This window comes from Lissotriton helveticus, chromosome 5_1, assembly GCF_964261635.1.
Source record: "Lissotriton helveticus chromosome 5_1, aLisHel1.1, whole genome shotgun sequence".
Lineage (NCBI taxonomy): Eukaryota > Metazoa > Chordata > Amphibia > Caudata > Salamandridae > Lissotriton > Lissotriton helveticus.
Genome location: NC_136065.1, coordinates 565,636,185 through 565,648,258, shown reverse-complemented (window position 1 = coordinate 565,648,258; position 12,074 = coordinate 565,636,185). Strand labels below are relative to the sequence as shown.

Sequence of the window (12,074 nt, the reverse complement as noted above, 5' to 3'; positions counted from 1 at the left end):
ACTACTTTTTAAATGGCGGAACTTGCTGAAAATGGTAGAACATGTACCATGTCGAGATATTTTCCTTCTCCAGGAGAAAAAAACGAGGATTTATTCAGGTTAAGCAGTTTGCACATCTGTGATGCCTCGAGCCCAACCTAACAAGATAGATGGAAGGGATCTAAAACACCTCGTTGCAACACTCACCTGGTCTCCCAAGAGGCGTCATTATGAACTACTTGCCATGTGTCTGAAGCCTGCTCGTGTTTCTCCACTGCGAGGAAGGTCTGGTTGGCCTGGAATGCAAAAATATAAATCGTTTGATGTCTAAATTACAAATGTGGAAACTCATTAGCGTCAAACCTCGGAAGGCGAGAGGTAGAACTAAATTATGCAAAACAATACTGGTCTCCGAACCTTACATGTGTGAATTTATATTTTATTACATCGTGTGGTTTCTGTTATGCGCCCCTGGGATAAGACATAGTTATTCTCATTAAGTGCAACATCGCTGCAGGACCCAAACCTATCTCGCAAGACCTTTCAAATGAAAAAGGACACTGCTGGGCCTCATTTGCAGCACTTTTGCACCGCTGGAACGTCACTTTTTTGACGTTCTGGTGGCGCGATGTGCTGCGGCATATTTACAAGGCTACATGAAGCCACTTTACATGGCTTTGTAAATATGAGCCCCTTTCACGCAGAACACTGCATGTAAGGGACGTTCCAAGGGTGTTGCTGTGGGTGTTTTCACGCAACACCAATGGAATCGGAAGCATTCCCATATTTACGAGGAATTGTAAACCTGGAAATGTGTCAGATTCTAACGCCACCCCAGGGGTGACATTAGCGAGGCACAATGAGGAGAAATGTTTTCATTTCTCCTTATTTTTCCTTTTTCTATAGCACACACAGAAATAGGATATCACCTGAATTGATTGTGTCCGAGAGGGTGTCCCTTCGTGCACAAAATCAATAAGCCCCGCAAAGCAGGCACCCTATCACTATGGTGCAAGTGTACCTGTGTTGGCGCATGGCAGCACATTGAGCACCAGTGCAGGCAAAAAGGGCAGGAATGTGCGTATCTGATAGATACTGCACATTCCTGCCTTTTTCTTTGGACGCAGGGCAGTGCAGCAAGATTCCTTGCTGCGCTGCCCTGCGCCAAAACCTCATAAATGAGTCCCTGCTGTTTCTAAGGGTTGTCAGGAAAAAAGCATCCCGCATGCAAAAGACCTCTGACTGAGGGTAATTCAGGGTGATTCAGGGTGAAGCAGAAACAGGGCTGTTAACAAGTGTTAGCCAGAGAGCCGACGTATAGGGTTGTATAGCTTGCACATGGCTCATGAAGTGATTCTGATCGCTATTAGAGGTAAATTCCCAATTTCAGGCCTTGTTGTTGTTACCATTGTTTAACCCGTTGGCTGCTTCCGCGATTTCGCGACAGTGCGGCCGTTTTTAAAAACGGGCACGGCCGCGTCGGCCATTGGCCGGCGGCAGCACCAGCGAGGTAGTGCTGCCGTCGGCCAATGGCCGACGGGAGCATGGAACGGGTTAAGCAAACAGCATCTAAGGCACAATTTCTCCATCAATCTTGAGAAGTGTTCTATTGTGGAGCTCTTGGCCCGGGTTCTCCCTCTTCCTGTGGGCGCTCTTCCCCCATGCCTCTCTTGCGCTCTCCCCTCCACAAATCCCCTCTTTTCCCTTTACCGGGTTGCTCTCGCCTCTCTCTCCTTCATGCTCTTGATATAGTATCAGACCTGCCAACTCACATGGTGTCACCATGTGTTATGCAATATGGGGGCTTATTTACAAGCCCCTTGCGCCACTTGTACGTCACTTTTTCCCATACAAAAAGTGACACACCGGCAGCTCATGGGCTTGTAAACAAGCCCCATACTGTCTGTTAACAAGGCTCCGGGGGGGCAAGGAAGGAGAGCAAGAAACCCCCACACCAAGTGGGTTTCCAGGTCGTCTTTTGGGGGTTCCAAGCAGCCAATGTCAACTAAGGGTTATGGACCTCGGCGGTCGCCTCAGCAAGTTTTTGATTTTTTATGTTTTTTGGAGGGGGGAGGTTGTTGACTGTGCAGTAGTAAAAGGGCACTGGCACAAGAGGAACACAAATTGTGTCCATCCTTGCCAACCATTTCTGTAAGTTACGTCATGCCTAAAAACATTATGGCCATCTGCGTGGAGCTACCAATGAAATTTGCTCTTTAAATTCTACACTGCATATGTATTCTTCATGTGCGCATTCACCTCATAAAAAGGTTACTAATATAACAGTGATTAACAATTTTTTATCTTTTGTAAAAGTGGTTCCAAATGTAGCTTATTACCAGTAAAATATATTGTAGTATAGTTTGTTTACAATTTTGTTTTTATATTTTACCTTTTTTAACAATTGTTATGAAGTAAATTGAATAAAATATTTTGAGTAAATGTATTTGTTTCTATTAATATTTTGGACAAAATATATAACATGTGAGTAAATACATTTAGGAGAGCTAATTGATATTTTCTGAATTACGAAGGTGAATTTGCACTCTCAGATCAAGCTATTTGTTCACCAAATTGAGCTAAAGTACAGAAATGGCTTTGTGAGTGGTGCCCCTAATGTTTGTTTTAAAATATAGTTTAGTGACGTTTCTAAATGTAAATCTATACTAAAGTGATGCGAAAGGTGCACAGCTTGCAATGAGACTTACCATAAAGGTAACCGAATTTCTTGGGTTTGCACTCACAAATGTTACTTCAGCAACTTCCCCCTAAGAACATAGGATACATTTTATAAGTTAAGATCAATTTTCATACTGTATTGGCATTTTGATTAGGTTAGGAAATAATTTAAAGATAATATCGAACAGATCAATATACATTACACCATACCTTAAAGACAGTATAGAAAATAGAATTATAGTGAATAGGTCTTTGATCAGTAAATATGCTCCAAATAATAGAAAGTGCAAAATAAAACTACCAGGATGAAAAAGAAGAGATGGTTTGATTACCACACATACCTGTTTTAAAAAAGATGAAGAAGGCATAACAGTATCATAATAAAATTCAAGGCACTACAGCTGGTATACCCCTAGAGCTTACTTCAGCTAAAACATTTTGCCACAAGAATAGACCATGCAGGCTTTTGGCTAACTAATCAAAAATTAAGCAGTCACAACCCAAGAGCTTGCCAAAAAGCTGTAGCTTCAGATGTGTCAATGCTTTTGTGGAAGTAGCTGGGCACTGTCTGCCAGGTGACTATTGTGGAAATTCATAGACCAGATATAGAATCTCTAATTATCAGAAAGAATACAATGTTTTGGGATTTTCCTAAAATATTGCTTCATGATAATTCCCCTATGGTTAGAAGTAGAACTATTACTAAATCTCCCTCTTATGACTCACTTCGTAAGTGGGCTACATCTTTCTCCGGTGCTTAATTTCTAAAAAAAGAAGTGTCAGGGCCCTTGCCAGGAGGCAACTGCAGCTTGCAGCTTGCACCACCCATAGCCCCCAAAAGCGCTGCCAGTGACATTACTATCACAACTTACCATCACACTCATACAAGTGTGACAGTTTAGAGTTTAAATATACGTTAAAATGACTAATGCATGCCACCCAAGCTATAGCTTTGGGTGGCAGTTTTTTATTTTTTTTATTTCAATGTATATTTAATTTGTAAACAATTGTTGTTGTGCTCCTCACAAAATAAGATGAACAGCACCGTCTTAAGACCTGGTGTTGGCAATAAAGTGCAGGTGTCGAGCACCAGAAACCACAGGCTCAAATTAAGCACTGTTCTTTCCTCAATACAGAAGCATTCTTTGGTAGTATGTGAAACAAAAGATAAAATATGAAAATTAAACTTAAAAACTTCCTTTAAGCGCTGCAATGGGTGTATAAGCGGATATGATTAGTGGGAGCTACACTAAACTAGCAGAACTGGAATGAAACTGGCCTCCCTGCGATAAAGCAATTCATAAACTCTACAGATTCAATATCTTTTTCACCAGTCCAATCCTGGTTCAAACTACAAGAATTGGAATTTTTAATGTTTCTGTTCTTCAAATTTACATCAGAAATTTAGGGAATATCATATAGATGCAAAACATTTTGCAAGGAAAGCATATATTGGAGGCCATGTAGCCTCAAGAGAACAGAAGTTAATACCATTTGAAAGTGGTAATTACCACATGAAGGTGATAATTAAAAAATTAAAACAAGAAATCTTGTCAGACTGTCTGACCAAGATCAATCTTAAAATGGACAGTAAACTTTTTGTGTATGTTTACTATTTTTGTGATATTCACGAACTAAAAGTTTAATTTTACTAATAGTAATTTTACAACTATGCAGACTCTGCACAGCCTCCCATTTTATGTGTATCGTTCTCTGCTTCAATTACGGAGCCTCCACAGTTGTAAAATTATTATCAGTAAAATTTAACAGGTAGTTTGTGAATAACAAAAAAAAATAGTACATTTACTCAAAAGTGTAAGTTTGCCTTTGTGAATCAGGCCCTAAGTTGCTAATTCTACACAACAGCTTGAACAAAAGCAATAATTAACAAAAAAAGTTTTATCCAGTCACCTTTATGTTGGCATTTTCAATCTAAACGAAGTGGCCTAGCTCACGGGTGCTATAAATGTAAACCAATTGACCCTGTTTGAACAAAATGGTGAAACAAATTACTTAAGAAGGCGCGCCTAAGGCAAGCCCGTCTGCGCCCGTCCGCGCACGGCCGGGCTCAGGGCCAGAACCCATGCCAGACCTAGCTTCCCCTAGGGTAAGCTTCTCGCGTGGGGACCTCCTCAGTCTCAGACCCAGCAATGATAGCTCATGTAACTATGTCCATGATCTTGACGGACCATTTACCAGCTGCACACTCTGCTGCCCAGTTCAGCTACAACTCCACAGTCGACCCGCCATTCCTTCGGCTCTTAAACTGGCCACTCTGAACTGTCGCTCACTCCCTATGCACGCGCTGTTCATTAATCACCTAATAGAAGACCACGAGATCGACATTTTGTTCCTCTCTGAAACATGGCTTACCGACCACTCGGACTCAGACGTTGTTCGAGCCCTCCCTCCGGGCTTCCTTATCCAATCCCAACCTCGTCCTTCAGGCAGAGGAGGAGGACTGGCCATCATCTACCGGGACTACCTCTCTTGCAGAGCCAACGACGCTCATATCCTGGACTCCGAAAGCCTCTATTTTACCATCCAGTTAGCGCCGACTAGCTCACTGTCCGGCCTCCTAGTTTATCGTCCCCCTGGCCACTCTGGCCCTTTTGCCAGCGCTCTCTTAGAAGCCATAGCGTCTCAGGCCCACTCCACATCTAACTTCGCGATACTAGGAGACCTCAACATCCACTTCGATGACCCCCTAGATACAGGGGCAGTCGACTTGATTGCAGAACTGGCTGCCTACGGTCTCCACCTCATCAACTCTGGAGCCACACACACTAAAGGTCTTTACTCGATCCAGTGTTTACCAACATCCCCACCCTTCAAGCCAAAGAGTCCCTACCCCTCCCGTGGACGGACCACTTCATGGTCTCTCTCCGCCTACCAGGAGCCTTCAAGAAACTCCACAAACCCACCACCTATACCAGGAACAGGGCATGGGCCAGACTCTCCGCACAGGAATGGGTCAGAACCCTGAACTCTACCACCCCTACCCCTTCGGAAGATCCGGTCACCGCAGATAGCAAATTCAGGGAGTGGATCTCCATGTCACTCGACTCTATCCTCCCCTTAAAAACCCGTGAGGATAAAAACGGGAAATTAGGATCTGCCCCATGGTACACCCCGGAACTCCGGACTCTCCGCAAAGACTGCAAAAAAGCAGAGCGACTATGGAGGAAAGACTGGCTGCACGCCAGCAAGGAAGCCTATCAGAGGTCGGTGAGAATCTACAAATCAACCCTGAAGCTCACTAAAGCCTCACACTACGACACTAGAATAAAAAACTCCACCAACTCGGCAAGAGAATCCTTTCTCATCGCCAAAGAGCTATTGAAAATACCAGCTCCCCCCTCATCCATCACTCCCCCGGCGGACAGAAGTGACGAATTGGCTACCTACTTCAACTCCAAAATCGCACGTATTCTAGTCTCCCTCCCCCATCCCTGCCTGCCGAACCACATGGACAATGATGCATCTACCAACCTCTCAGGAAACATCATGCATCCTCAGCTGACCGCTTTCAGAGCAGTAACACTGGACGAAGTAGGCACAACCATGGCCAAAATTGAAAGCGGATCCCCTCTAGATCCTGCCCCCATTAGATTCCTGAAAACAGTAGCCCCTGTCATCGTGCCTACGATCACGGAGCTGATAAACATCTCGCTATCTCAAGGCTCTGTCCCCCCAAGCTGGAAGAGTGCAGTAGTCAAGGCACTCCTAAAAAAAACTCATTTGGACCCCGCCGACATGGCGAACTACCGGCCAATCTCACTCCTCCCATGCGTCAGCAAAATGGCCGAGAAACTGGTCAATGGGCAACTGTCACAGTTCCTTGAATCAAACAACCTTCTGCGGCAGTCACAAACTGGGTTCCGCCCGGGCCACGGCACAGATACCGCCCTTCTCGCTGTCATCGAGGAGGCAAGGTGCATCCTGGATTCAGGAGGGTCAGTGGCAGTGATCCTCCTGGACCTCAGCGCAGCCTTCGACACGGTTAACCACCGTGTCCTACTCCATCGGCAGGCCGTGGCAGGGCTCGCAGGTTCGGCGCTCACATGGATAGAATCCTTCCTTTCAGGGCGCTCGTTCCAGGTATGGGATGGCAACTCCCACTCTGCCTCCCTCCCCCTTGCGAGCGGAGTCCCCCAGGGGTCATCCCTAAGCCCCACTTTATTTAACGCCTACATGGCCCCCCTCGAGGATGTCGTCGCCCCCTTCGGGATTAAGATAGTGAGCTATGCGGACGACACGCAATTGGTCGTCTCACTCTCACATCTGGACAATCACCCAGACAATCTGCCGAACTGCCTCCAGCAAATTCACCACTGGATGTGCGAGTCATCGCTCAAGCTAAACGGATCAAAGACAGAAGTCATGCTTTTGGGCAAGCAATGGACCACCATCCCCTCTTCGGTCTGGCCAGACGTCTTTGGGGAAGTACCCACCCCGAAACAAGTAATTAAGACCTTAGGAGTCTGGCTGGAACCCGAGCTGTCTCTGAAAACCCAAGCAGCCAAAACAGCAGGCACCTGTTTTGGTCTCATGCGCTCCATCCGCAGGATCCTCCCACTACTTCAGCCCCTATCTAGGAAACTCTTGGTCCAAGGCCTGATCCTTGCGCGGCTAGACTACAGTAACACAGTCTATCTAGGAGCTCCTGAAGCCACTATGGTTAAACTTCAGCGTACGCAAAACGCAGCTGCCCGGCTCCTTATGAATCTCCCTTCCAGAGTCTCAGCCAGACCAGCGATCAAGGCCCTCCACTGGCTTCCAATACGACAAAGGGTAGAATTCAAGGCCCTGTGCACCGCACACAAACTTCTCAATGGTCTCTGCCCTACTATCCTGAGAGACCTGGTTACCCCCTACAAGGCCCCCAGATCCCTACGCTCGAACAATGAGCGTCTGGCCAACGTCCCCAGATACAGGAAGGCACGCACCGGCGGTCGACGCTTTTCTGTAAAAGCATCCTCAGGTTGGAACTCACTTCCTCGCCCCCTGAGACAGGAACCCAGCCATCTCCTTTTCCGGAAAAAATTGAAAACGCTGCTGTTCCCAAAATAAAGTCCCCTCTCCCCTCTGGTCTCCACAAATGCTACAGCGCGGGGATGCCTCCGGGTCACCAGGCGCTCTATAAATCGCTAAATAAATAAATAAATAAGTCCCTTCTAGAGACTTTCAAATCAACTCCGGGATAGCCTGTCTATCCACCTTTAATATTGCACTTATATCATACTTCTGGAAAGAAAACACATTATTGCTAGATGTAATGATTCCATTATCTATAAAAAATATTTAGGTCTAAATGGAAACAGGAGGGTATGATACAACCATATGGAAAGCATGGCCAAGGGTAATAAGGATTTATTTGAACATTGGTATGTTGAGATGGATGGAGTGTCTCAGGTCCAATAATGGTGAGTTTCTGCTTCAGAACTCCAATGTTTGTCTTTTTGTTTATCCCTTTTTAATTTAGAACATTCTGCTCTCAGTTGGTTGAATTTTCTAATAGCCCTTCCGCCTTGGTTCATGCCTGTTTCTAAAGGCCTTTTCTCTCATTTTCTTTGTTAAGGCGGGTCTATCACCATTGTATTTATTTTCTTTGAAGAAACTGGTCCGTTTATCCCACTGCCTTCCAATGTGGGTTTTGCGCAGCCCTCTCCTTTCGTCCTGCCTAAGTGCTCTGCTCTCAGCCTCTGCCCACCACAGCACTTCTTTGTCATACATTGCTAGTCCTTTCCATCTTATTGTAATATCTCTTTTTCCTACGTTAGTGCTAGGTCAGTAATTTTTGTGACAACTTTGTTTTCCTTGGAGCGTCTATGTATTTCAAGCACACAGCTCTCAATGGTCCCTACATCTGTTGTACAATGGCCTGACCCATTTTATCTGTAACTGCGGTCCAATAATTACGCTGGGTAGTGCAGTCCCACATCATGTGCTGGAAATTGGTGTCTTTCTGCTAACATCTAGGGCAGGTTTATTGGGCTTCTGGGAATATGCGTCCTAGTGTGTGAGCGGTAAGGTATGTCTTATGGGGGAAATTAATAGAATGTATCAGAATGTGACATTTCTAGACACTTTCTGAGGGCATTTAAGTGCTTGTTGTCCTTATTGTTAAATCCATGCCCCACCATATTTCCCATTTCTCACAGAGTGTTTGTAGTGAAACCCCTTGTGTGTCCCCAATAGATTTGCAGAGTCAGGTCAACATTCTGTGATCATATTCTATGGTGGGCAATGTTTGCAATAATGCATGTGCTGGGGATTCATTTGCAGTTATATTCCACATTCGGCCAAGAGGGTGTGGTATTCTGCCATATAAAAGAAAATGCCCGCCCCTCCGCGGGATGTTCCAGTCCTTGATCAATGATTGAAACTCTATGAGGGTAACATATTCGAAGAAATGCCATACTGTTTCTAGTTCCACTGCGTCCCATCCCTTAGGGTCCCGGCAAGTTAAGTATACCCCAACAGGGAGACGCTCAGAGGAATTGCTGGTGGGTAGAGTAGCATCGGTTTCATGGAGGCAATATCTATTCACAGGCATTCCACTGCCATTATAACAAATAGTGGTAGAATTTTCTGGGGTTTCTTAGGTGTGAGCAACAATGCTTGGATTGTCTCCTCCCACATTTGTCTAGTGGTAAAGGCTGTTTCGATTGAGAGCCAGTTGGCCAGCCAGCATGCTACCAATTGCAGTTGAGTAGCGAAGAAGTATCCTCTGAAGCACTTCGACGGGTCCCCTTTCTGTTGGCAGCCTTAATTTGGTCTGAGCCACTCTGTGCCAGCCACACACCAGATCAAAGTTTTTAGCAGGGAAATATAGTTTGCAAATCAAGTTGTGTGGCATGGCAAACAGGATATTGGCAAACTAATACAGGAGGCATGGCAACATGACCATTTGGCTATTGTGGAGAAGCGTGGCTCAATGGTTAGAGCGGCAGACCCTGATGCAGAGGTCTGGCCCGGGACCAGGGTTCAATTCCCGCCTCGTGGCTCTTGGACACAATTTCCCCGGACCTGATAATTCTTGCCTCGGTGCCTAGTCTAATCACGGGTCCCACTCTGTGACTCTGGGCAATAGCTTGCTTAATCTCCACAACGGCCCCAGCAGCGCATGGATGCCTGGCTACACCTTGGGGGTGCCCAGGAGTGGACATTTCACAGGAAAGCCAGGGAGGGTTCCACAGTGGTATGAATACAGCGCTACGAGACCTCAGGGTAGAAGGCGCTATATAAATACAAACACACACACATTTACATATTGCTATGAACCTGCCACCGGCAGTGGGAGGGTGTCCCAGAAAGTAATTGCAAGGAATGCACGGTCCTACTAATGTTGCTCTGTAGTACATCTTGCTCCTTATGGTAGATATGAATGGTGAAGTAACTGAAGGGACTGGGCTTCCAACCGAGCACCCAGTGTCCCGGAGTACTCGTGCATGGTGATTGCGAGTGCCGCAGGGGGAACACACATGATTTGCTGTAGGTAACTCTTAGGCTAGAGATAGTGTTGAAGCCTGCTAGTATATTGGATAGAGGCATTGAATCCATTGATATGGCTCTCAAATATAATAGCATGTCATCTGTGTAGAGAGATACTGCATGTGTCGCATCAGATAAAGAAATTCTCCTGGTCTGGCTGCTGCATCTCACACTACATGCCAGCCAGAGACAAATGGTATGGGAAACAGTGGGTATCCTTGTCTTGTCCCTCGGGTTATTTCATAGGCATCTGAGATACGTGGCCCATCTCTGTGAGAGCCATTGAAAGCAGTGGGATCCAAGAGAGTATGTGCTCGTCCAAATGAAAGTGCTACAAACACTTTGTACATGAATACCCATTTGATAGTGTATCACCGCCTTGAAGAATTGGCCACAAGTTAGTGGCTGCCTCCTGTATTCAACAGAATTTGCGTAAATAAGGGAGGTGTTTTGGCATTGGATGAACCAATTTCATAGAGGGCATAAAATTCAACTAGTCGGCCATCTGTTTCAAGGCAAAGAGAGAATTGCCTGTCAAACCTCTTGTTCCGATATGGGAGCTCTCAGTCCTTGTTTGTGTGGAATTTGAGGTGGACTTAGGTCTCTCAAAATTTCCACACTAAGTGTCTTGTGGTGAGTTACGGTATCTAGGTATACATCTTCATAATTCTCTCTGAAGGCAGTGTTTAAAGATTCTTGCATGCTTGTGAGGTCATTTTGGCGGATGCAGATGCTCAGAATGGGAATATTGCTAAGTGGGGGGTTTATTATCCACGCCAGTAAACAGCCCGCCCTGTCTCCCTTTACATGTGTAGTCTCCGTTTGTTGTGCGCTGGTAATTTGGTGCAGATGTTCCCATAGTTCAGCATATGCTTCCCGTTTCTTATTGAGGTTGAGTTAACTAGGGAGTCAGCTGCCTCTGCCTTTTCTAGTTTTCTTAGTAGGTTTTCTGAGTGCTTTAAGTCTGTCCCTAGCCCTTTCGTGGTTTCAATACTTGCTGCCGACAATGTGACTTTGAAGTCCTCCCATTCATTCTTTGTATAAACAGAAAATTGAAATGAGACAGCTGGCTAGGAAAATTCATAAAATACAAAAATTCATAAACATTATATGTAATCAAAAATAAAATAGAAACAGATCTACTTCGTTTGCTCAATTTTTAATTTTTTTCAAAGTTTTATTTTAAAAAATAAATAAAAATAAAGGGGTAACAGAGGGGAACTAATAAACATACATAAGACACAAAAAAGATAATATCACAATAATCAAAATTGACAAAAAGACACAGTTCTTAAACATTTCTCATAAAAATTCCTATCTCAAAATAATCTAGTTGCACATATTCTCAGCTGGTGACAACTAAAGTTGTCTCTACTTTAGCAATTAAAATCAACCGTGTCACAATGGGTGGCAAAACATAATCTGTTCGACGCGCGTTTCGGCGTTTCCACAAACGCCTTCTTCAGGAGCCACAAGTTTGTACTGTAACATATGTGACTTTGAAGTCCTCCCATTCATTTACATAGGAGGAGACCATACCCTCATTCTCCCAGAAGTAGTTCTGGGTCATTTATTTTAATTCCTCCCTAATTACTGGATCTTCCAGCCACGGCACCTATAATTTCCAGGTAGGGGTTGGTGTTGGAATTCTGCCCCCCTTCATCACTATTTCCAGTGCATTGTGGTCTGATAGGGTCTTGCTTAAGTATAAAGTATTGTGCATTGCAGGACTAAGTCCTGTGGAGCATATTATGTGATCCATTCTGACAGGGTACACAGGGTATTCACCCATTCTACCAGGTTCCCTGCATTTTCTCCAGAAAACTGGCTTGTTTAACATTGAGGAAATAGACTTTGCCTACCACTATTAGACTTACCTCTAACCGCCCTTTAAGTAATACATATCTTCCTTTGGATCT

General features: G+C 44.9%; 1 protein-coding gene across 6 annotated transcripts in view; it reads right to left on the bottom strand.

Annotated features, from left to right (window-relative positions):
* The window catches only part of ASAH2 (N-acylsphingosine amidohydrolase 2), a 434,557-nt gene that overhangs the window by 60,200 nt on the left and 362,283 nt on the right, over positions 1-12,074 (bottom strand). For all 6 annotated transcript variants that reach the window (XM_078642909.1, XM_078642906.1, XM_078642910.1 and 3 more), the window contains 2 exons: positions 2,688-2,747; positions 187-275 (listed from right to left, as the gene is read on the bottom strand). In XM_078642909.1, the coding sequence (XP_078499035.1) occupies positions 187-275; positions 2,688-2,747 (149 nt within the window). The remainder of the gene's footprint in view (positions 1-186; positions 276-2,687; positions 2,748-12,074) is intronic.